This window comes from Thunnus maccoyii, chromosome 10 (genome assembly GCF_910596095.1).
Source record: "Thunnus maccoyii chromosome 10, fThuMac1.1, whole genome shotgun sequence".
NCBI classification, from domain to species: Eukaryota; Metazoa; Chordata; class Actinopteri; order Scombriformes; family Scombridae; genus Thunnus; species Thunnus maccoyii.
The window spans coordinates 29,425,917-29,452,322 of record NC_056542.1 but is presented as its reverse complement, the minus strand read 5'-3'; the positions used below and the strand labels follow the sequence as shown (position 1 = coordinate 29,452,322).

Here is a 26,406-nt window from a genome sequence, read left to right as displayed (position 1 = left end):
TGGATCAATTCATTGTTGGTTTTGGTCTTTTAATAAGTACTTTGTAACTGTGTTTTGAAAGGTGGTATATAAATATAGTTATATAGAATATCTTATCCCTTAAATCAAGCAATCCCTGTCTTTTATGTTTTTAAGCATTCATTGGAATTGTAGATTTAAATTGGTTGAGACTGAACATTTCTCCTGTCTTTGGCTCTAACTGTTTTCATAGCACTGTGTGTAGTCGGGAATATTGAGAGAGTTATAAGCTTCAGATCATTTCACTTCTTATTGGTGGCTTGTAATTTTGGGATTTAGGAATTTAATCTTATTCCACTGCATTGCCCTGGATTAGACCAACAGTTAAATCCCTAACATGTATTATTGGCTAAATGTACTAAGCACTCACAGCAGTTTGAAGGATTTCGATTAATAACAGACCCGGCTCCAAACTGAAATGAAGGCTGATATTAACCGTTGTGCCTCAGCTCCGCTGTGACCCAGGAGCTGAGCCGCCCTGCCACTGAGTAATAGGAGGCATAACCAGCACCTATTTAAAGCTCCCACTGCACTGTAATCACAATCAGCCCTCCTCTGTTCACATGTCAGCTCCCATTCCCCTCAAATCCGCCTCCTTATTAGAGACAGAGAGAGTGGGCTGTGATTTCACTGTTTACTGCCAAACAGCCTGCAATGCAACAGAGAGCAGAGGAGACACAACACTGATAAATAGTCTGTGTGTGTGTGTGTCTCCACCCCACCTTACTGAACCATGAAGATGTAATGGAACGTTGATGCAGTGCAACAAGTTGACATGTTGGTACTGAATGGTGGAAGCACTGTGAATATTGACTCACCTGTGTGTTTGTCTGCGGGTTAGGGTTAGGGTTAGCAGCAGAATAAATGTTACTTATATCAGTAGATTGAATGTCACAGGGACATGTTACATAAGATCCTGTGTGTTTGCCTCCCTGGATCTCTGGTATTATACTTTCACAGTCGTAGAGAGCATTGTGGATGTAGAATAGAGTGTTTTTTGTTTTGTTGACTCCACCGTAGTACACTTGTCAGCAGGGCAAGGTTAGCAAATGAACGACTTGCTCTTTCTCTTCAGATCAGCAGGCTGAATAGAAGCAGCTGTGACTGGACAAACTGAAAAGTACTGCAGAACATTTCCTAAGCATTCAGTGTTAGAGAGAACAGCAGAAATGTTGTTTCTGAATTGAGGTATCAGGATTGGTATCGGTGGAAAAAGTTGGAACTATGGATTTTATTTTTGTTTAACATTTATTTAACCAGGAAGTCGGTTGAGGTACATTTATCTCTTTTACAAAATAGCCGTAATGGTAGGGTAGTTCACACATCCAAAATCATTATTCCTTCATTCATTATTCAATCATTATCATTCTCTGTATACAAGACACTTGATAGTTTAACATATAATGAGCAGTAAATTGAGATTTTGGACACTTGTGAATCATCTTCACAACTTTATTGTTATTGTGAGATTTTGTGGGCAATACAGAGCATAAATTTACACTCAGAATTTGGACACACAAATAAAATGTCAGAGGGTAAATATGGTAGACTGTACAGTAAATGGGGAGTGATTTCAGACACAACAGCATTAAAAAAATGCACATAATTCATTTAGAAAAGGCAGAAGTGTGACTATTAACTGTTTAATTCTTCATAAAGGCAGCATTTCCAAATGAGGTTTGGCATGTAAATTATTCCAAGCCCAGGGTGTATGTAGTATGAAAATGCAGTTATGCCAAGTTCCAAACAGACTAGGGGGCGTTAAAAATCATCCATGTAGATGATCTAGTGTAGCAGTTCCAAAAATCTTTCCATTGGTCTGTATTTCTGACTGCTGTGGATCTAGAAAAGTAACGAGCTGCAAAGAGTTTTACGATCATTTTAACTCATCATGTTGTTAACTGCATATTTAACAGGGTTTTTAATACAGTGATTTGGATATTTATTGCTTATTTCTTCTGTTTGAACATTATCATAAAACTTAGAAGTGAAACGTTAATAGAAACACACAGATCTTGCCTGTCAAGGCACCCAGGATTGGTAACTGCTGCCCTAGTATGATAGAAAAGAAGAGAAAGTTTTTTTTTATAAAGGTAGACAGGACGTTTACCAAGAATGGCTTTAAAGATGAAAAGGTACATATATAAAGGGATAAATCTTCCAGTCAACATATATAGATTAGAATGATTGGTTTGAGATTTTAACATATAAAATAAAAGTGAAAATAACAGAGTTGTGACATTCCTACAAGCAACAGTTTGCATCACAGTACCTTCAGATTTGGAAATAGGTGATTTGGAGATCTACAGATTAATCATTGATTATATGGCTCCACTTGTGTTCTCCGTGTAGGCAATCTATAAGATGGTGTCCTCCGTGATGAAGATGCCTGAGGACGAGTCGACACCTGAGAAGAGGACAGAGAAGATCTTCAGGCAGATGGACACCAACAGAGACGGTACCTCATCTTCTTTTTAGCATCTATAAACTGTTAGAAATTAGTTTGAGTGACTTTAAAACTACTTGTTGGTTGTTTTTGTGTATTAAGGTGTATTAAGAATATAACTACAGGTACTGGCTAGTGTCATTAACTCTCAAAAAAAACCCAGAAATACTGCCACGTTGATTTAGCAGGTAAGAAAAAAAAGAGCAAGTTGTTCGAAGATATTTTGGATTCTAACTTGTGACCTGAATTGACACGTAGTATTAATCATCTAAAATGTCCTTTTGCTTATCTACCCAGATACAGAAAGATAAAATTAAGTCACTGATTATTTGGTTAATTGATTTCATTGAACCGAAGCACAACAGGCATTTCCATTGCAAATGTATCACACAGCTTGTCACAGCCACCTGGCTAGCTGGCCGGCAGCTGTTGTCTTTGTACAAACCAGCCTCATTTTCCATCACAGAAGCACTCCAGCCTGAAGCAGCAATTCATTGACAACAGAATTCACACCTGACCTTAGATTTTAGTCATACACAACACACTTCAGTCACACACAAATGTACCGTATATCCTCAGACAGCAGAAACACTACAGCTGTGATCCTGAGCAAAGGAGACACAGAAATAAGATGAGAGGAACAGAGAGACACATTGAGGAATTGAGGTGAGTAATGTACGTAGGAGAAGATGTAGTGAAAGAAGAAGAAGAGTAGGGGGGAGAGGAACTGTGAGAATAGTGACAGCAGAGCAAAAGCAGCAAGACAAAGTGAGAAGGAGTGTCCTGACCTGGACATGGAAATGTGCTGTCTTTCTTCTGCTTCTTCTAATGAGAATCACGAGTAGTGAGGAACACAGTCTGTCTGCACGTCTGTCTATTACAAGAGGGGTCAGGAGAATGGAGAGCCATCTCAACACTGCCACCTCTTGGTGAGAAGTAGACTATGATTAGGATACACTGTCTCGGTTTATGAAGGCAAGGAAGAAAAGGAATCCTGAGAGATTCATCTTGAATGGTGTGTATTGTTCTCAAGTTTATCCACAAACCTTCGATGCGTTGAACACAATCACAAATCCTGATCATCTCCCACCCCCAGAAGGACTGTTCCGGTAAATAGCCGTAAAGTTATTTGAGGCTTTCTGCCCCATGACCCACCAAGGAATTTCACTAACTTGAGCAGGTCCTTGTCACAGCATGAGATAGCCTATAAAGGAGAGGAGGGGAGGAGAGGAGTCACATATTCACTGTAGAATGAGTAAACAAGCTAATTAGAGAAGAGATCCAACACAAACACTGTTAGTGACGAGCTGAAATGCAGCAGAATACTGTCACTGTCAGTAATTTCTGCCATTTTGTCAGAACAAAATTTGTCCCCCAATAATTTGTTGGAATGCAGTGTTGCTCAGTCAGTGTTGCTCCGTGTCGTTAAAACAGAAGGTCATTTTGTCTTTGATATTACTTATTGTACATTTAATACTCGTTATACTCTACACAGCACTGGACCCTCTGGCAGAACCTGGATCTAGTTTGGCCTAATGTTAATTTCATTAACGAAAACTATGACAAAATATGTTTGTCAACCTTTTTTTCCATGACTAAGATGAACGACAAACATTAAACTGTGACTATATCAACATTCAATATTGTTGACAAAAGAAGATGAGACTAAAATGTTGTTTAAAAAATGAAAACTTTACCAAAATCTCTTTATTTTCTTTGACAAAAAAGAGGAGACAGAATATTATAGACAGGAGTCGCAGCCTGAGCAGCACGTTAGCAGAGCAGCATCAGCAGCGAGTGCTCCGTCTGTGTGTGTCTACACTGGAGGCATTCAGGTGCAGTGTTGAGTGTAGGTCATCCACGTGTTGGTAGCACTCAGAGCCCAATACACACTGACTGTAGTTACACACATAAAGCAGAGGAAAACAGACTTCAGGTCACATTTACATGTATACAGTGTGAGTGAAACAGCCCATGTAGACATCTGTATTGATATAAGTGGCAGTGTATGATTGTTGTTACTCTAGCAAACCTTACCTTGTTTAACCTTTAATATTGATGCCATGTGAACTGGCTTGCTTGACAGCAATTTTGATAACCTTATGTCATTATTGGGCCCCAGTTGTTGAATCATGTCAGTTCAAAATAATAAATAAATAAATAATAATCAGAACATGTTCGCTGACTGAATGTATTCAGATCAGACACTGTCTGCATAGCTGCATTCTTAATGATTCAATCTGTGTTTTTCTTCAGATAATGATAAGATACAATCTTATGTGAAATAAGTTTGACTAAAATGACAATTATTGGTTTGATCAGACTAGATTGACTGAAACTAAACTAGAATAGTTACGGTTTTCTTTGACTAAGATGAGACTAAAATGCCCAGACTTTTAGTCAACTAAAACGTCTAAACTGGTAAACTAACAAGGACATTTGACACAGGACTAAAGGAAAATAGCTGACAAAATTAACACTAGTTCAGTCTCTTTCTGTTCTTCAGTTCTCTGCTATATGGAAGAAGTGCACAAAAAAGATTATATTCAAAATAAAAATATTGTATTCAAAAAGATCATCCCTCTTACCATCTGCTGTTGGTGTTGTGTGTGATTTAGGTAAGCTGTCCCTGGAGGAGTTCATCAAAGGAGCGAAGAGCGACCCCTCCATCGTCCGCCTGTTGCAGTGCGACCCCAGCAGTGCTGGACAGTTTTAAACCTGAGGCATCAACACAACTTGTAAGGCTCACATTCAGCATCTTCACCTGCAGTACAACAAATGTCACCAGACTTGAAACTAAAATTTTTAGAACAGCAAAGTGTAGTGAGTTGGGAGAGGTGAGGGTACTGGTGTTGTTACAGTCAGTTCTATGAAGGTCCATTAGGAGGAAAGGTGAGGATCAGAAGGCGGACAGCCACAGGAACAAAGGTGTTTCTCCTACGAACAGCCTCCCAGGCAGTGAAGACACCTGCTGGAGGGAATCTATTCAGAGGCTGCGTGCACTGTGCAGCATGTGGGAGGGGACTATCTGTATTTCATGGACTGATATGAGAGACTTTGTAGGTGGTGACCTGTTATTTTGAAGCAGGTGTTGCATGCTCCAAAGAAGCTTCTTATTTTTAAAGCCCTGGTGTGTAGGATTTGAGAAATACTGTCTTTGTTTGCACCTCTTGAAAATAAGTAAAATTTAAGTTCTCTGAAGTCCACACATATGATGTAGAAATGAGTTGTGTAAGCTGTGTACTGTGACTTTGAATCTGAGCTGTGTCATCTACAGTATTAGGCTGGTGCAGGCACTGCTGCAGTGATGGTGTTCAAGTCATTGGATTAGCCAAAAACAGACATTCATGTCTTTCTTTTACTTTCCAGAAAATGTAATATATTACTATTGATAGCAATTTTATCTATATTGCCAAACTCTAGCTGGGAAGAGGGAATTGATACATCTTTAATAATTTACCAGTTATATAATTAATTTAACAGTGTATGTATTCAGCATATGAATATTCAAATATGTGAACGTCCTATGTTAAAGGATAAACAAAAGTAGATTTACCTGAAGAAAAGAACACGGATCGATGCAACCTTTTAAAATGGTTGTTGTAATTTATGTATGTATGATAGAGCCCTTCACAAAAACACATTAAATTACCTGGCAGCACTTGACCTGGATCCTGTTTCCTAAAAGCATATTAAGGCTAAAATAACCTCTGGGTCTGATATTTATGGGTTAAGATCATTTTAGTCTTTAGATGCCTTTAGAGAACCGACCCTAATCTGTGTCATATTGTATCATACCTGTAAACCCTGAAATTTAGCATGTGATGTCTAATTACCATATCAACACCTGTTATCGCTGCTAATGTGGTCACCTTCACTTGTCTCCTTGCAGTGCTTCTTTGGGTGACTCTTAACGCCCTTAACTCTCCACTATGGAGCAGACTGATGATGAAGAATGACAAGCTGATGACGATGAAGAAGACAGGCCTTCAATATGCACTGAGGACTTCAAAGATGGGCACAGGAGCCACATTCTCCAGTTTATATAAACCTTCCAAACCCCTGCAGAGACTCAACCTGAAGACTTTCCCAAACCTTCATCAGGTTATCCAACTCCACCGATTGTGTAATTGACCGGGATCCCTCAGTCCTCCTATAAGCATGTCAGAGTGTAAAGAAATGTCTACCGTAGGTTGTATATACAGTTATAAACTGGAGTCTCTGTATCAGTGTCTTTGCTTGGCTCTCTCTCAAGGCTTCAGCCGGGGTGACACAGAGCCTCTATCACTCTAATGTGTATCATAGACAGAGTGTGTGCATGAGACAACGAGAGAGAGAGAGAGAAAGAGAGACATGATGGTGTTTAATAAAAGGACATACTGTAGGTGAGATTATTTAATCTGCAGAGAGGACTGGTGAAGTTTGTCCTTCACTCAGAACAAGTACCACTTTTAGTTTCCTCTTTTCTACTATGAGAATGTGTACGTGTGTTTGTATATTTTGCAAACTCAATAGACTTTGTTTCATAATTTGTGCTGGGGCATAGAGCTGCCGCGGAATTGATTTTTTTTGCTTATCGCACAAATTAGCGAAGCCATTCAAAGTGTTGCGGTAACCGCTATAAAAAAAAATAATTTAAACCTCAGATATTATAAAATAATTGGTTCCTAAATACCGTATTGGCCCGAATATAAGGCGACCCTGATTATAAAACCACCCCCTCTTTTCCAACACCTGTTTTTGGAAAAATACTTTTTGAATATAATTTACATCATAGTATAGTTACATAGTCTCATATTCTCCTACCAGGCTCTTGGAAGTAGTCAAAAGTTATTTTCTCTGTCAGTTAGCATTTATCAGACTGCTTGTTTGTCCTTTTCAGCTCCTTATCATCTGTGACAGTGGTATTTGGCAGCTTGACATATTCCCTTTCTGCAGCAGAGACGTCGGAAGACTCGTCATGAATTTATTTCCTCCGTGGCAGAAAAACACATTACATGAGCCTTCAAAAAATCCTGCAGGTTAAACTGAGCTAACAAAACATTTTTAGGGCTGACTCACTGTAACACACTCACTATAGACAGACTTCAGGACCCTCGCTAGCCTAGCAACATTAATGCTACAAACAACCCATAATGAATCATATGTGTAGGACCGGTACCTTATCTATTCAAAAAGAAAATCAGATATTGTGAACATATAATTGTCTAGACCCTGAGTAGAAGACAACCCCACTTATTCGGACGTATTTCCAGGGGAAAAAAAACATCTTATATCCGGACCAATACGGTAAACCTTTCAAATGCATTTATTCGTCTAGTAATCTATTCTTTATAGCCTCTATAGTCTAAATGTCTATCTTTATGTCATAGCACTCCATTCATCACATTATTCTTTATGTCAAGCCTGAAAGAATAACTAATGTCCCATCACTTGAGCTGCTCACTGAGCAGTGAAGCTGTGATCAGCTTGACTCTGCGGTGGGCGTGATGTAATTGCGATACGGCGGTAATGCAGTAACTGCGGCAGCTCTACTGGGGCAACAAGAAAATGTAATGTTATGCTACTATGCATATGCACCCTAACCAGTAGTTTGATTTTGTGAAGTCTCACTGATGTAATGAAGCATCCCTTTATTCATCATCTGTTCCAGTGGTTTTTCATCAGTAAGAATCTGAGAGAGTTTTGAGTGGCAGTGTATTACTGCACTCTAGCTTAAGGAAACATAGAAAACTAGTCTTTTAAGTATGAGTACAGTGTAGATATGTTAAAGTTCACCTCAATTTGTTAAACAAATTCAGATAGTCCAGAATGCTCTGTTCAACTTTCAGAACAAATGTTGTGAAATAATGAAATTGTTTGTTAATTTAAGCTGTTGCAGGATATCAAGCATGCAAACCAGTCTCCTCTTCTTTTGACATTTACTATGTGAAGAACAAAGACACACTTCTTCATGTTCACTTTTAGATGTTTTTAAGTGCCGCATGTTGAATCAGTCGTTGAACAGTCGAGTACAGGGGGGTATAGACTAAATAACACATATGCATGTGACTTACGCGCATGTGTGTGTTTACGTATGTTTGTGGATACCAGTGACTGAATGACCAGTCACCCATCCAGCTCTGCTCGCTTCTGTATGTAAGTATTGTCATCGCTAGTACTACCAGTAGTCAGTGTTATTGACAGCGAATGGACTGCTGAAGCTGACAGATCTAATGGTTAACAAGAACAACGTCACGGAGGCAAAGCAAGCAGGAGCCGAGGCAACCACCGTGCAGAAAAATCTATACACATGCAGACACACTCACTGTTTGTTGGGGATGCTGGGTAGTCAGAGCTGAGAGCTTTTTTTTCTGTTTCAGTTGAGCTCAATAAATGAAATCACGGCTATAATGTATATGTGACAGAACCAAGCAGTGTACATACACAGAGAGGACTTAAGCAATAGCCCCTATTCTGAGTATGCTGTCAATTAAATAACATGTAAGCAATTTACAGAATTACATAAAATGTCACATACTGTATCAACATCCTAGCACTAACACGAACACTCCTTCTCTGCTTCACTCAGCTGACACAGAAAACTCAAAAAAGCTCTCCCTCCTTTTGATTTTTTTAGGAGGCTCAACAGGACGAGTGTGCCCCTCCCCTGAATGTAACTGAGCCCTCCCCAGGGCTGAGTAAGCCGTTTCAGTTATTGCATTGTTTTCCAATTAGAAAAGCTTTGAATGTTTTATTGAATAACTGCTGTTTTTTGTAAAGAAAAAAAAGATGCAGACAAACAAAACCAAGAATCACAACTACTGCAATGATACTGTCACAATGTGTTGCTTTTATTGTATTTTTATGATTTTTCCTTTTTTAAAAAAAAAAAAAAACAAAAGCAAAAAAAAAGCTGCATCAGGTGTAACATTTCTGTTAAACACAAAATAGCATCTTGTGGTCAAGTGCCAAATAAAAACAAAAACAGTATTGTATAAATTTATACTGTACAATTGTTATCTGTTGAACAAAATGTTTGTAATTGTTGCATTTTGTAGGTTTTGTAAGGTATCCTGTATTTAGTGACTGCAGTTTTGGAACACAGGATTCTGTTTTTCGGTCAACTTTAAAAGGCAAGAATTAAATTTACAATTTATTGTGTGCAAGCATGTATGTGGTGTCTGCTAAATTGTGTTATACTGTATTGTGGTTTGAGTTAAATCCAGGCCGGTAAATCCTGTAGCCTTTTTGCAGATACACTTGTATTGGTATATGTCAGCCAATAAGTACCAGAAATATCAGTAAAGAAATGCAAAAGATAGTTTAACGGCATCACCATTACAGTTTGTGCACCAGAGAGCACAGTAAGATGTCCCGCACAAAAACTATTGACACAATTCTTTAAAAAAAAAAGAAAAGAAAGAAAGTTAGACAATTCTAATCAAAATGTTGTTTATATTTAGTTTTTATGTCTAAAAATGAATATCAACCGATATATCATTATCTCTTTTTAAACTTTAGAGAACTGATATCTATATTGGCCTTAAAAATCCAGTATCTGTTGGGTTCTAGTTTTAGCAATGCTAAAATTAAGTCCACCATATTAAAATGCTCACCAATAAAAATAGTTAAAACACTTTTTATTGTAAAATTAAATGTATATATAGTAAGAGGATATGTGAAGCCTAATTTCACTGCCTTTAAACTACTTTACACTGCAATTTATGTTTTCAGCCATGTTAGCATCTCTGTGAGGCTGTACTCTGCTCAGTGTCGCTTTGAGCTAAATGCTAACATCTGCATGCTAACATGCTCATCATGACAATGATAGCATGCTAATAGCAGGTCATTAGTTTAGCATATTAGCAAACAAAATTTTGCTAATCAGCACTAAACACAAAGAACAGCTGAGGATGAAGGGAATCTCATTGGCTTTTCAGACATACAGACACAGACACAGACATAATGACCTCTACAAGACATGTGGGGAACATTAATGTCTGTACTAAATATCATGGCAGCCCATCTAACAGTTTTTGAGATAATTCATTCTGATCCAAAATCTCAACCTCATGGTGGCGCTAGAGGAAAGTCAGGAGATCATCAAAGTCAGCAGGGGAACTATGTCTACCCAAAGTTTCATGACATCCATCATACTGTCAAAGTCCCTACTGACCAAAACCACCCACTGACATTCTTGGATTTTCAGAGCCGTTTTTCTGAGGTGTAATGTCAAATGACGCCTTTTGCCAGTTTGGCTCGCTGAAACAAGATCATTGTGACCCGTCTCACTGAGCTGCAGTCTGTGTAAAGTACTTTGATCCTGGATTACAGAAAGGAACTTGAATAACTGTTCAAAAGGTCTGATCTTATCCAATATTTTACAAAAAAGAAAAGATTAGAGAATAGTTGAAAAATTATACAAGGGCATATTATTAATATTATTAAAAAGTTTTCATCAACAGAAACCAATCTTACTTTACGTGATGTTCAATTCTAGCTTTTAGGAGACTATTATGTGTAAATAAAAGTAATAGATTTCATCATTTGTTCTTTAACCCAAAAAACATGCAGAGGTGGGGTTGAAGTCCCCCTCTCCCCCCCGCACTGAGGAGTACCTGCTTCAGGTTCCACCATGCAGAGTATGGTAGCATCCAGTATTTAGCCTGAGAGGTCAAAACTCATTATCATCACAGATATTTTACAGAGTAAATCAAATGGAAACTAAGAAAAAAACAGGCTTTTGAACAGTCTAATTTACACAGAACTTTTGCATTGCCAGATTGTAAAAATATAACTTTGACTGACTGAACTCTATGAGATGATACAGATGATTTGGACTAAAATCTTACTACACATTTAGTAATGGGTACTAACATTAATTACTAAATATTGCCAAAAACCAGATATGAATCGATGGCTAGACACCAGATTTTTCACAAACTGGCAACCCAAATGTTGTTCTTGACGATGGTTTATACATTATCTATTAACAATAAAGCTGTTGTTAACAACTCATAAAACCATATAGGGTAAAATAATAATGTTTGATTACTTCTAAAACTGCAAACAACTGGTGTCAGAAGTACAATAAATCAGAGGAGACAAATGACTGCATATAAAACTATATTTATTGACTCATTTAAAAGGCTGTACATCATGGTGCATGGAGTGTACGAAGGATCAGGTGTAAACACAAGCAGTGAGTTGAAACCCAGCGATTAGACTGTTCAGCTTTGATGGTTTTCAATAGCCTCAGAAGAGGATGGTGTAAATGGAAGTGAAGTCCTAATGTCATAAATACTAATGATTACAGTCTCCTCAGTGAGATGAAGAGCAACAAACACACGAGCAGAGGAAGCAAAACAGTTTAACAGCATCCTGGAGACCTGCAGTCTTGTTCCATAATGGTGCTTCATGTAATTATAGATCCTGAGACACCAGCATGTAATCACAACCTGGGTTAACTGGTATTTCACTGGCACTGATTGGAAACATTTAGTACACAGTAAAAAAAAATATATGACCGACAATAAAAAAAATATTGAGAATTAATGAAGAATCTTGTATGTTAAATATTTGCTTTGACTCAGAATCAAGACACGTCTAAAAATAATAGTGCACAACAAAACAATAAACCATTACCATGGGATTTTTAGTGTCAGCAAAAGATTTTCTTTGTAGCGAGAGCCTTTCAAACATCTGATCAAGTCATTTAAAAACTTCCGCCACAAGAAGAGGTAACAGGGAGGATGGCAGAGGAAGCAAACAGCAGTCTCTGCTAATCCAATAAGACTACTAGATACCGTAGTGTCTTCTTCCTGTGAAACCACAGCAAGCTGGCTGGATACCCTGTGGTGGACTGGGTAAAGACCTTTCTTCTGGTGCACCAAGAATCAAGAAGTGAAGACTTGCATAGGCAGTCAGCCAGGAGAGATCAAACATGTTTCCCATCCAGCCACAAATCTGGGCACTTTCATAAGTTTTCAAAGTTAAGCCTGCGTTCCTCCTCCAGCAGGTTGTCTAGTAAACAAGTGCTGCAGCAAGTGAGGCGTTTGCTGGATGGAGTTTAGCCAATGATCCATGTAGAGCAACAAACCCTACCAAGACTCTTATGTGGCCTTCAAGTGACATATTTTTTGTCATCTAATACTGCTAACAACATTAGCATGGCTACAGTTCCACCCAGCAGCAATCCCCTCTGACTGACAATATGATGACAGCTATGTGGCTGTCTCTGACAGGGTGACACGCAGGGAGTCCGCTGAGCTGTCGATAGCCAGGATGAAGGTGTCCTCGTTGGAGTAGTGCTGGATGATGTTGTCATCCATGTTCACCAGGACCCTGAAGAAAGACAATACATGGAAGCAGATAAGAAAGAGTTCTATCGTTTAATTTCCTTAAATTAATTTGGATGGGGTTTTTTTATTATTTGGAGTTTGGCTCTTTACTCACCCTTTTTTGCTTTTTTGGTAAACTTTGACCATCTTGTCAACAGGCACTGCATATTTCTCTGAGATCTGTTAAACAGTGAAGAAACAATGCAAGTTAAACCAGCTGAAGCACCCTGAGGACTGTCATTATTTATAAAGGATTGTCTCACAGTTCTGGGATGAACTAGTCCTGTTTAGCACAACGAACGTCCTGTTATTTCACCCTGCAGCAGCTAAAACTGCACTTTGCTGATACTCACCGCCTCCGTTAAGGCGCTGAGGGTTGGGGAACGCAGCATCAAGGCATCAAACACTTCATCGCACTCCTTCCTCACATACAGCAGAACTGATGACAAGACAAGAAATGAGTACAGATCTACAGTAACTGCAAATGTTTATTCAGGACTGACGAGAGAAAAGTGACATTTACGAACCTTTCCTTTCCTGGTCCACTTTGGGCTTCTTGGGCTGAGGTGGACAGATATCTTCATCAGCAACACATGACACCCTCTTCATCAGAACACTCCTGATGAACACACAGACACATGCCACCACTTATAATTCAATGTCTACATGTGAGCTTTTATCACAGGCAGTGGTGGAAGAAGTATTCAGATCCTTAAGTAAAAGTAGAGAAGTATTATCAGCTAAATGTACTTAAAATATCAAAAGTAAAAGTACTCTGGCTTCTTTTAAAGTGTTGTATTATTATGGTATATTATATTGTTTGTTTTATCACTAACAAATACATGCAAGAGGATTTTACTGTTGTAGTTTATCAATGTGGAGCGAATTTTAGATACTTAAGGTAGATCACTAGTAATAATCATGCATTATATTATATAAGTGTATCATATGTTTTTTATTATAATAATAATAATGTATTGATCTATAGAGCATTGTTCTCACACTAATGCAGCCCTAAGTGCATAACACATTTAAAACAAGAGCAGACAATTTAATCAACAGTTAGAATATTAAAATACTTTATTTTATTTCTTAATCTGAAAAGTAACTAATAATTGTGAGTGGCAAATATATGTACAATACCTCAAATTTGTACTAAAACACAGTACTTGAGTAAATGTACTAAGTTATTTTCCACCACTAATCAAAGGTTTTGGCCTTTGTGTGGACATGAACAACCACAGAATGATTCTCCTCTTGGTTTTTTTCAGATTTTTAGAGTCTAAAAGTGTCTGGTGACCCTGAAATGTTTCTTGGGACCCACTGCTTTAAAGGGAATACTACAGCTTTGTGTTTATTCTTCTTCGGTTCTCTTAGATGTGATATAAAAGGAGTGGAATCCAATCTATTTAACCATGACATACACAGAGTAGTATTTCAGCATGGCCAGATCATCAAAAATAAACCACTCAGAGGACTTGTGACACAGGTGCACGTGGTGCAGTGAGCTGCAACACACAAGAGTTTGAAGCAAACCAGTGGTGTGAAAACAACAGCGTGACACTCACCCTTCCCTGTCGACCTCCTCCGTGTTGAAAGCGAACACCTGTGAATGGAGTACAGACAACATGAGTCAAGACTGGGTCCCACCACGGTCATCAACTCAGCAAGTGTCTTTTGTGTGTGTGTGTGTGTGTGTGTGTGTGTGTGTGTGTGTGTGTGTGTGTGTGTGTGTGTGTGTCCCTCACCTGGCCCGCTCTCTGCAGGTTTCCAAAGTGCACGTCAGGAATGAAGAGGACAGGCTGGGAGTCCAGGTCTGTCATGGTCTTGAACAGCTTGCTGTCATCCCTCTTAATGGGAGAGGTCAGCCCTGAGCTGCCATTTTTCCCTAATCCAGAGAGAGTGTGAATTCAGCATCTGTTGCCAGGCAACCGCTCCAAGTGCAGATTTGATTTGAAGGTTTGATTACATTTTGCCTGGCTCCTCAATTTTGTGCTGATGTTTTATGTCCTCTATGTACTGAAACATGCTTTGTAACCTTGTTTCAGCTGTTTTTAAAATCAACTGTATTGTACTGTATATGTATTACTTCATATGGTGTCAAACAAATAAGTTAAGTGATTAAATGTCAATTCTAATTTCATGTTATTTGCAGGAAGTAAGAAATATGACAGTGAGCATATTAAATTTCATATTGATAATGAAGAAATAAAGTTGCATCAACATGTTTTTTTAGGTATTCTGATTGATGATAGACTCTTGGAGAGAACAGGTTGGTTTTGTCTGCAATAAGGTCACTAAATCTCTTGGGATTCTGGGAAAAATAAGAGGTTTTGTACACAATACATGTTTCTTAACATTATAGTCTAATTTATCCATATTTAACATACTGTAATATTGTATGGACAAGTACTTTCCCAATTTATCTGTTCAAATATTGCTGCTGCAAAAACAGTTTATTAGATTAGCAACTTTTTCCAAAGCTGTTGTACCAAGTGCATCTCAGTTTTAGATGATTATGAATAGAATATTTTTGTTAATAATTCACAATTAATTAATTAATTATCCAACCAGACAAGCTAAGAATCTTCATCTTCCTTTGTATGAAACATCATGTTGTCAGTTTTCTATCAAATATCATGGTGTTATCTTTTAGAATGAAAATGTATATTTAATGGATTCCTTTGTTTATACTGTTAATACAGCGATACTTCTGTTTTTCTGCATTTTTTAAACTATAATTCTACACTTATTTTATAGTGCAATTTTTGAACACTAATATTTAAAATGTTTTGGTGATTTTGTGTGTATTTTACGTTTTGTATGTCTTTAGGGTGTGGTTTTCATATAAGCCATTACACATTTCTACCACACCCACACACATACTTTTTATATTTCATTCATGTTTTTGTTTTTATTTGTATGAAACAAATAAAACAATAAAACTTAAACGTATCAACATTAATTATGTGCACATGATTAAAGTTAGTTCATGTCTTCACCTTTCATCCTCTTCCTGAGCTGCTTCTTCTCCTCATCACGAAGCTTCCTCTCAGCACCCTGCAGAACACACAGGGGGGTTGATGGGATAGAAAACTAGAAAATGCTCATTGATCGAAAAAAGTGAAGCAGAAAAAAATCATCCAACTGGAAATCAAACAAGGTATTTGTCTGAACCAGCAGGCCATCGTCACCTTGTCGCAGAAGACCTTGATCTGAGCGAAGGCCCTATGGATGGGCCTGCTGCTGCTGCTGTTGTAGCTGTATGTGTCGATCTGGATTATCAGCGGCATCCCCTTCACACCTTTCTGTGAGGAGAAGTCTGTGCTCAGACAGTTCACGGAGATAAAGACCTAAGAAACAAAAATAAGACAGAAGACAGGGTCAAATGTGGGTGTTTTGTGACCATTTTTTAGGATTTTTTAATTTCAGAAAGGAATAAGTACAATTGTTAATCAAATGTGAAATTAAATTACACAGATCACTCAGAGTTTATATCAGTGGTTCCCAACCTGAGGTTCAAGACCCCCAAAGGGATCTGGAGATGATCAACCAAAAGCAGAAAAACTCTTGCTACAGAAGTCTGTTCCCAGATGATTGTATGTTAATATTTTCACATTTTTCCTTTTACAAGAAAAAATTATATCTTCAGGCCTATAAAAGTATTCAAATAAAACATTTAGAATGAAGAAAGATGTTTTCACATCGGACGCACCAAAAGAAAACTTGAAAGACTGAGTGAGTGAACACAAATACGCCATCAGAACTAAAAATCTAGTGTGTAGAATTTGATGTCTTCAGGTTTTAATTAGGAAATAGATTAAAAAACCCTTTTTATAAAACAACTTTATTAATTACACTTATTGATGGGACTGCATCATTCTGAGTGATTATTTCTTCATTTTATGATATTAATATATTGATGTTATTGTGATAGTGTTGTTGTCTGCATCTGTGGGTTATTTTATTATTTGACAAAACATTGTTTATTTCTGGTGTATCGTCCACATAGAGAAGCAGGTTTAATCTGTTTTCACTGTTTCTGCCCTGATGACGACTCTGTGAGGTCAAAACTGCTCTGTGTTTTAACCACTAAGCCCGATTGCATAGAAACTTTTAATACAAGTAAAGTATTAAAGTACAGTAAAGTACGAGTAAATCTTCGTTTTAAGGTGTCACAGGCCAAAGTGGTTGGGAACCAGCAGACTGGTGAGAAACTTTATCAGCGTGTCCGTGAGTAATCGTTCAACCTACTTAAATAACTAAATAAATAATCTCAGACATTTAGTAAGAAGATGAATCAGTGTGTTCATCTTGTCAGGACAAGTTCTCAAGTCACACAGGGATGTAAAGCAGGGTTCTTCCCTCACACAAACTAGGAAATTAATCCTTTTAATTCACTCTATTAGGCACAGCTAAGGCAATAACTATAAACCTAAAACTATTAAAAAGGGAACACTGTCTGTATTTTAGCTTTGAGGACCCATGACTCTCCTGTGATCAGATCAGTTAGTTTTACAGCCAGTCAGATCTTTGTTCTCCAATGAATCTCGACCTGACTCATAAACTGTGCAGTGATGAGTGAGTGTGTGAGTGAGTGAGAGGGTCAGTCATGAGGGTCATGAGTCACCACAGCAGCAGCAGCAGCAGTTCACAGGCCAGACACAACTCTCAGTTTCATATGCTGACAAATCAGCTTCCAATCCGTGAGAACAAACTTGTGAATGACAGTGATTTAGGGGAAAGTGAGATTTCCTTCCTGCAATGCTGAAATAAAGGTGGTTTATTATTAATCCAGACCTGTATGTCAATGTCACAGCTCTTAGAAGTTTGGCTTTGGTCCAAAAACTCTTTCCTGGAGATAAACATGTAGCAGAATATACCTGCTGCCTTGCTGAGCTGCTGAATCTTTTAAAAGCTTGTGAGAGAAAAACTGAATTCACAAACTCACAAAATCTTAGCACAATCCTGTAGCCTACTCCCTTTTTAATCATGAAATGTAGACTCAAAACAGTACATGTGGTACCTTTACACAATTCATCACATGATGGAACAGATTCCCATGATTAGTAATTGTTCAAAGCCAAACAATCAAAACCAAGATAAACTCCTGATGGATTTTCCAGTTTAACAGGACCGACAGCTTGAGCAACAGGTCGGCAGAAACGGATAACGGTAAAGATTCCTCACAGCGGCTCAAAAGCAATTTTCCCACTATGCAGCGGCAGCAGCATCGTGTCTGAACCTGCAAAGGTGAGGGCTGATTTCTGGAAAGGCCTGGAGCACAAATAAGCCTCCTACACACCTCCACAAATTCACACCTCCACAGACCCAAGCCATTTAAATTTCTCCAGAAGCAGAGTACGCGTTGCTGCTAATATCTGTGTGTGTGTGTGTGTGTGTGTGTGTGTGTGTGTGTAGGAGGCTTGTTGTGCTTGCGCATCCCGCATGTGTGAGCATTCAAAATGCCTTCCTGCCTTCCTGAAGAGCAAAAAGTTCATGAGGGCACTGTAAAGTGGCTGTTCGGTGCCATCCGCTTAACATGGCACAAACAAACAAATACAAAAACAGAGTCATGCTGCAGGAAGGAGCTCATCTTACATTTCACACTCCATTACAATGAGGAGGATGATGATTGTTGCCTGGCAACAGCAGAGCCATGCCAAAAAAAAAACAAACAAAAAAACCCCCCAAACTAGTAATTTGCTCCAGATATATCCGTTTCGTATGTCAGCATCAGAGCCTGATTGGACATCCAATTATGTTTGGAGAACAACATTTCTAGGTGACACAACAGAGAGAGAGAGCATTCCACATTTCCACAGCTTGCTCATTTCTTCACAATAACAAAGGTGCTTTCTCAGACTCTCCCACCTTATTTCCTAAATACGATAGTCAGTGTGCAGCAGCAAGGCTGACAATCAACGTTTTTTTATCGAGATCACGACAACACTGACACACATTTACTCTCCACAGAACCACCCCACTCACTATGAAGAACTCAATACTCATATTTAACAAGCATGTTATATGCTGCAAATGTTTGTTTGACCCTTTAGCTTTAAAGAAATACAAGGATTTGAATGAAAGTAAAGTCACTTTTAAAGGCGCACACCACCGATTTTAAACATGAAAATCAGCTCACTCATCCTGAAAAAGTACTTCTCAGAACTAATGTGTAACAGTGTGTAATGTCTTCTGTGGCCCTGAATGTCTTTCATTTTGAAAGATATGGACATTTACAAGGAAGGAAAAAGATGCCATTGACTTGCATGATGGGAAACGTAGGATCCAGTGTTATACTAAAGACTAAAAGTCAGGATGGGTCTGTCCCAGCTTCAGCCTTGAGGACTTCACGCACGTTCACGCATGGGCCTGAATATTATTCATATCCAAACAGACAATTATTAGTGAATACAGAAAATCTATTCCTGTTGATGAGACTGATGAGAATAAGAATGCATATCTGACATTGTCAGCATAAATAATAAATATCATATCATATTAGAGCTGCAACGATTAATCGGTTAATCAATTAGTTGCCAACTATTAAATTAATTGCCAACTATTTTGATAATTGATTCATCATTTTGAGTCATTTTTTATAAAAAAAAAAAAATTCAAATTCTCTGATTCTAGCTTCTCAAATGTGAATATTTTCTGGTTTCTTTAGTCTTCTATGACAGTAAACTGAATATCGTTAGTCACCTTGAGCTCTGGGAAACAGTGATTGACATTTTTCACCATTTTCTGACATTTTATGGACTAAAGAACTAATTAATTAATTGTGAAAATAATTATTAGAGGCAGCCCTATACCATATGTTCTTTTATCAATGATTTCAGGAAATATGTTCCTTCCTGAAAAATGTTACCAGACAGATTATATCATGTAATAACAGGACTGTACAGGTGAGCCTACTTATTTTTTCATTACGTGAAACTCAAATAAATTAATGAAAAAACTGTACATGCTGGTACATTTCGGCGGTAAAGTGTAGAACAAGTACATAGAAGAAGCATAAACTGAGCTTGATGCAATATCATCACAACAGCTGAACGCCCTTAAAACAATTACAGCAGAGTGAAGGTGTGTGCCAAACAATAAATATTTATCCACAAACCAACTAAGCTGTAATTACCGCTCTTTCAATCAGCCTGTTTGTGGTGTTCTCATTAAACTCGAGCTGAATGGGAGCCACAGCCACAATCTCCCGAGCACAAAACAGCCTGAGGGTGGGCTGATGCTGTGTGTGTGTGAGGGTGTGTGAGTGTTTACATGCCGTTTGCCGTTAGTCTTTATCCAACTGACCACCTTTACAAAAGGTGAAAGACGAGCAGCTCCTTTCAGGGTCTTTTTGCCCCGCGTGTCTGCGACCCCGAATAATGACCCAACACAAAGCAAGGGACGCTCCCACTATCACGGAGGACAAAGAGGTTGGGGGTGGACAGAGGGGCCTGGCATATGCTCCTGCAACTATTCTGAAACATCGTCTGCAGTGTGAGCTAATTAGACAGTTAAAGATCCCTAAAACAAAAACTTGGGAGTCTTGGAGTTTATTATCCTTAAAAAGACAAATTAAATTCAATAAAACCAAATTATCAACTGTAAAGGAATGTAATTTCAGTGTAATTATTCCTCTGTTAGATCAATCACCTCTTGCATTGACTTCAACAGCACAATCTCCCTCTTTTTTCTTTAGCTTTCTTACCTTGGCTTCTTCACTGACGTCCCATGTGAAAGAGACAGCGTTGTAGGCAATTTCCTCCACGTTTCCAATCGTGCTGAAGCTCTCCTTGTAGTCAGCTGCATGTGAAAAGAAGATCAGAGAAATTGTTAAAGTCAGTTTTAGAGGTGTCAGAACTGATTCTAACATTTCAGGGCATTTGTAATATTGTGACACAAGCAATAATACAATACAACAATATTAAAACTTCAGTTAAGTAAAAGTACAGAGGTATTATAAACCAAATATACTTAAATTATCAACAGTACTCGTTCTGCAGGAAAAATGTGCATGTGACCAATATATCATTATACATTAAATAAAGAGATTGTTAATACTGATGCATCAACATGTAGTATTTTACTGTTATAGCTGGTTGAGCTGTTGCTAGTTTTGACTACTGCATGTACAGTTCGATAGTTTGGTCCAGTGGTTCCAAACCAAGCAGTCGGGCCAAGATGATTCTGAAGAGTCGTGAGATTTAATGGGGCAGGAAAGGTTCTGCTGTACAAATTTACATTCACATTTTGGACTTTTTTCTTCTTCTGTTCTTCTCTGCGAAATATTGTTTTTTAGGTTTTCATATGTGTTTTATGTGAAATCTTAATCTGAAAAAGTAACTATAGCTTTCAAATGAATGTAGTAAAAATTACAATACTTTCCCCTAAAATGTAGTGGAGTAGAAGCACCTCAAATTGTACTGAAGAACTGTTCTTGAGTAAATGTACTTATTCCACCCCAGTTGAGCTGCTATGATGTTGATCTGTCTTTAAATAAACTCAAATTTGTCTGTTTACACTTTTAAATTTATCTTAAATTCAGTATCTGTATCATAATCAGGTGTTTTTTTTTCCCCTAACAACAAACATTTGCCAACAAATGAAGATCTAAATCAGTCAAGATTCTCACAGGTTCCTGGATACTGCTTAAAACACTCATCTGCTCACATACTGAAGTAGTTTCGACTCGTACATTTGGTTATAGATTTCACCATAGTATTGGCATGAACTTGCCACCGACACAACCAGCACAGTGTCTGACATCTCTAGTTCATTCCATTGCATTTTCAACCACAGGTTGAGGCCTGTCTCCTGCTGATCATACAGGATATGGCCTCAGTCCAGGCCCCCACCTACTTCTCCTGTTAACGTCTATGCAAATGCAGACCCACTGGCTGTCTCTTCTCAGTGCTCCTGTGCGAATCGAAGATTGACAGTTATTCAAATTGTACAGGGTTTCGCCTCAGGGTATGCGACGGGATTCTCCTGGAGGTTCCTACAGGTTTACCACCTGCTTACTTTCTCTTTACCTGCATTGTTTTGTGGAGCTCAGGCATCATAATATCTACATCTGAGTGTGATATTTGATACTGAAGTGAGTTTGCCATTTTTGTATCTGGGCCTATTCCCCATCTGTCCTGCTTACAAACCTCATCAATCACTGGATGCAGCCGGCAGGCCCGTCAGTGAGGAGGATAACAATAATCATCTTACCAATGTCCAGGACTCTCTGTTTGGCAGTGTGCTGGTGGGAGTGCCAATATTTCCAGTTCTTCAGCTGCTCATCTCTGCACTTATCTTCCCCAAAGACAACCATGATAACGCTCTGCAGTTGAAACAGAAATATGGTAGCATCAGGCCAAAACAGTAGAAAAGTTTAATAATCAAAAATATGTGTCAAATTTGTTCTGAAACACACAATTTCACACTACCTAACAATGAGATTAAAACTCTCAACCTCTACACTGCCTCTCCATTTACTATCTCCCCTCCCTCACCTGTACAATACTGTCCTGCTGCAGCTCAGAGCCTTCCATGGTGCACTGCTCACTTGTGGATGTGCTCCCATCAGGCCCGTGAGACGGCGTTGGCCCACTCACCCGCACTTTGCCTTGGGGCTGACGTCGGGATGATCTAAAGCCGATCTCTGACAATGTCAAGGCGTAGAATTGGCCCCGGTTCAAGTAAGCCATGGGTCCTTCTCCTTTCTGTGGCCGCAGCGACATGCTGGCGTCCAGACAGTACTGGAAAGTGTCACTGTAAGAACATGAGCATGTGTGGGAACATCTGGCAACCTTCCTTAGGGTACAGTATCACCTCTGATACAAAGAATAAACCATTTTTTTTAAATATATATGTATTTGTATATATGAGTAAAATTAGCACAAATGTTGACATTTTGATGAAAAGGAAAACAACTGAAATTGTTTTCTGACTGCCAGGTGGAAGAAAGGGCGTAGCAAGGTTCTGATGATACTCTTATGGCTCTGAATAAACACTTTTTTTGTTGATTCAAAGTACTCCCATGTGCAACAGCACAGCTATAAGTCTGGTGATATTCTATACTTTTCTTATTGTCAACAAATCCCAACCAGTATGTGTATCCAAAGCCTGATATATAGTATTTTATTTCCCTGTGCCATAGAGTTCCATTGTTGCCCAAAAACTATTAAACACACATCAGTGAGCCACACCGATGCACTGGATGACATGTTCCTTCATTATGATGAATTTAGAAACTGTAGTTTATTTTGACTCAGTCCCACAAACACTGTCCTGTTGCTGTAAATACTTACTAGAGCACCAGATGTGTATTAATCCGCAGCAGGATATAGTCCCTAACATATGCAGTAATTCTTCTTGTTTAATGAACGGCTTTTAAAAAAATAAACTAGTATATATTTATATACTAGTAGTATATACTAATATTTATAAGCTGTTTTTAAAGATGACATCTTCAGTGGAAATCAACAGGCTTGGGACTGAGTGCCACAGGAAGGCCAGGGTAGTTTGATTATATTGAGAGATGCAGTCTTGTTTTTTTGGTCTTTTCATGGGATTTGTTGACAATAACACAAATATATAATATTGCCAGCAATATCCTTTAAGACCTAATAAACACTTCATCGGAACATTTTGTAGGCAGGAAGTACAGTATGTAACATAAAACCAGTGTGACTTTTATTTGCTCTTTATTTGAGTCTTGAGTTTGCTTTTCTTTGAATTTTAACTTACTCTGGTGGGCTGTAGTGCAATTCATCAACTCCTGAGGAAGGACTTCTGTGATACATCTGTAAAAGAAGATCATGTGTGTTTCAAATGCAAGAAACTACTACCAATGGAGAAAAACTCTTACAAGGGCAGTGGTGGCCTACAGGTTAGAGAAGCAAGCTAGTGACCAGAAGGTCGTAGGTTCAATCAGTGAAAAGGCAGTGCTTGCCCCTCCCTTGAGAAAGGCCATTAACCCCCAACTGCTGCTCAGTAGCCAGCAGATCAGACTGTGGTTATACTGGGACTATGAATGTGTGTAACTGTGTGAATGTGATCAGGGTGCTCCTACAAAAGACAGTCTTCCTCTCAGTGAAACTTCCCTGAATAAATAAGGGTTGACTAAAGAAAGACAGCCCCACATCACCCCTCTTGGAAAACCGGTCTCACCTCTTCTTCCACAGCATCCTCATACATGCTGTCTGGAGAGCTTCTCTGTTCATCTTTCAAATACCCAGCAAGGGACAAATCATAGCAGCTCTGTTCATAAACCATCCTTATCTGCTCTCTGGGCTCTTCTCGATAGGAACTTCCAGAACAGGGAAACGGCATGGACGTCTGGCCCTCTGTCTTAACCAGAGCAAGAGCCGCCCCGCCTCCACGTTTACCCTCTCCTCTGTACTTTGAGCCCTGATGTTCTGCAGCGGATGAGTTGTTTAGGGAGAGGTTGACAGGCATAGATCTGAGGGCCTGAAGATGGTGATCTAGCATCTCCAAGCTCCCGCAGTTATCAGGCCCAACAGCAGAGGGGTCTGTGGGTTTAACACCACTGGAGACACATCTCTTCTCTTTGGGAACCTGACAAGGTTGAAGCAAACACCAAAAATAAGATCCACAATAAACTTTAACATATTATGTGACAATTGTCTTATTATTTTGGCTGTCACGTCAGGCGTTCCACACCTTGTAGTAGTCATACAGCAACCCCAGAGCTGCTGCACTGTCCTCATCTCCATTGATGCTCATCATGGCCTTAGTGGCAGCAGTCAGTGGGTTCTCCAGGTAACTCCTCCATGCTTCATCCTCACTGCTGAACACTTTGCGGGAGGGCACAGACACTTCGTTTGGTACCACCACCACCAGCCGTTTACTGAGGAGACAACAGGGCGATGGCAGAAGACACTAAGCCATGCTGTTACCACAAAGTCAATCTGTCATTAACGGGAGCCGTGTCTGCCAAGCCACCAAGTCTGCCCCAGGCTGTTTCTCACCAAACTTCAATGGATCTGCCGCTCCATGTGACATGTGTTTATCTAAGTTCAATTTTGACAAACAACTGCTTCTTTATCACATTTTAAATAACAGAACCACTATTTCAGTTCTGAAAATATCAAGCAGGTGATTCAGGATCAAAATTAAGAGTCATTTTTTAAAATATGTCGTTTTTGAGGTCATTCAGGGAGGCTGCTTAAAAGAAACAGTCTATAAGATCTCAAATATTTCACGTCAAACATTATCTAGTTTTTAATATTCAAAGTTAAGTCAAATATTTAGCAATAATTATGAGTAAATATAAACATTGTAACATTTAATTATATCTCCAGAAATTACAGTAAAATTCCCCAAATTAAAAATTAACAATGATTTTCCGATAACAGACATTTTGGCATTTCTGCAATGTCTGTGATGTTGTGAATATTACTCTTTACATGAGTATCATACAGATAACAGGAATAAACCATTGAAATAATTTCTTGTTCAATTGAGAAACGTTCTGTTGCTTATGTGCGAAGAACAAAGAAACAAAAGACATCTTAAATATTTCAAGTTCTTGTAAAAAAATTTTAATGGCATGAACAGAAGTTATAACCCATAAAACTCTAATAATAATCTTCTCTTACCTGTCCAGGTCCATGCTGCCTCCAGGACTCTTGAGAAACTGGACTTTCTAGTTAGTGCAGGTAACTTTGAGAGGGAGACTGAGAAAACTAGGCCCGCAAAAGGCTGACTCTATTTAACATATCTGTCAAAACAGCCAATGAAATCATCTGTAACCTTGCATACTAAAATATATTCCAATGTCCTTGGCGTCAGTTAAATGTGAGCCTGCTACTGACGGTACACAGAGCTACATGTCTTGCACTAGTCAGGTTTGTATCCTTTTTGGAGAAGTTGGTAAGTTTAGGGATGGGTAGTGCAGCACCTGAAGAAGTAGGGTAAACAAGGAAACGAAAGTTGCGCTGTTGATTGGTTAGATGTTTCTTCACAGGTGGTACAATCGTTTTCCCATTGGTGAATCAGGAGGAGTGGGAAAGGGTGGGGGCTGACCTGAAATTAAGCAAATTTGTTTTATCTACGGTCTCTCCTGACACTGGTATGATTTCCTCCACATTAACTATTAATACTACTTACAATATTATATTAGAAGCTGTACATAAAAAAATAAAGTGACATTTACTGATAGGAACCCCCTCCCTTCCCCTTATATAAGCTTATACTGTATAAATATAGGTATAGTTTGTATTTACGACTATGCCAGGGACCATATCTTTTCTTAATCATGAACATAGTAATATGTAAAATGAGGAACGTAATAGTTGTTCTGAGTAACCTTGGCCTTATTGTTGTCTGTACCGTGACACCTTGTGGCAGGCATTCAATCTCGCACCGTGTAGAAAGAAAGTTATTCATGAATGGACTTCACAAATGTGGTCAATCCAATAGAGAAATATATTCTTTATGGGTAAGGGACTGCTTTCTGTTCACAAACTTTGGTACGTTTTTATTTGAGTTTTTAATTATTATTTTTTTCTTAAATAGCCTTGAAGCTGAGAGGATGGAAGTGATGCTACCTTGAGGTGCTCTCAGAAACTTTCCCACCATTGTCTATATCATTGCAAAACTCAA

At 38.6% G+C, this 26,406-nt stretch overlaps 2 protein-coding genes across 6 annotated transcripts in view; one reads left to right on the top strand and one right to left on the bottom strand.

Annotated features, from left to right (window-relative positions):
* LOC121905409 (neurocalcin-delta A) overlaps positions 1 to 6,812 on the top strand; it is a 72,641-nt gene extending 65,829 nt beyond the window's left edge. For all 4 annotated transcript variants that reach the window (XM_042423628.1, XM_042423626.1, XM_042423627.1 and 1 more), the window contains 3 exons: positions 2,371 to 2,476; positions 5,083 to 5,202; positions 6,357 to 6,812. In XM_042423628.1, the coding sequence (XP_042279562.1) occupies positions 2,371 to 2,476; positions 5,083 to 5,180 (204 nt within the window). In that variant the 3' untranslated portion in view covers positions 5,181 to 5,202; positions 6,357 to 6,812. The remainder of the gene's footprint in view (positions 1 to 2,370; positions 2,477 to 5,082; positions 5,203 to 6,356) is intronic.
* A 4,747-nt stretch (positions 6,813 to 11,559) lies between these two features.
* On the bottom strand, positions 11,560 to 25,817 carry LOC121905733 (grainyhead-like protein 2 homolog). Of its 2 annotated transcripts, none has more exons than XM_042424215.1 (15): positions 25,401 to 25,817; positions 24,463 to 24,649; positions 23,950 to 24,357; positions 23,527 to 23,582; positions 22,392 to 22,548; positions 22,006 to 22,117; positions 20,498 to 20,592; positions 15,981 to 16,139; positions 15,789 to 15,846; positions 14,535 to 14,674; positions 14,355 to 14,392; positions 13,314 to 13,405; positions 13,140 to 13,225; positions 12,902 to 12,966; positions 11,560 to 12,790 (listed from the first exon to the last, which is right to left on the bottom strand). In XM_042424215.1, the coding sequence occupies exons 1-15, from the start codon at positions 25,412 to 25,414 to the stop codon at positions 12,670 to 12,672; spliced, it is 1,788 nt and encodes a 595-aa protein (XP_042280149.1). In that variant the 5' UTR covers positions 25,415 to 25,817; the 3' UTR covers positions 11,560 to 12,669. The 2 variants fall into 2 exon arrangements, with proteins under 2 accessions (XP_042280149.1, XP_042280147.1); XM_042424213.1 differs by having other exon boundaries at positions 22,290 to 22,548; positions 25,401 to 25,813.
* Between the last annotated feature and the right edge of the window lie 589 nt (positions 25,818 to 26,406).

What these genes read in the sequence shown, in the direction of transcription:
- LOC121905733 (XM_042424213.1), bottom strand. An exon ending in GCTCAGGAAGAGGATGAAAG is followed by an intron (nt 14,675 to 15,788) that starts GTGAAGACATGA and finishes TCTCTGGATTAG; the next exon opens with GGAAAAATGGCAGCTCAGGG. An exon ending in TACCAAAAAAGCAAAAAAGG is followed by an intron (nt 12,791 to 12,901) that starts GTGAGTAAAGAG and finishes GTCTTTCTTCAG; the next exon opens with GGTCCTGGTGAACATGGATG.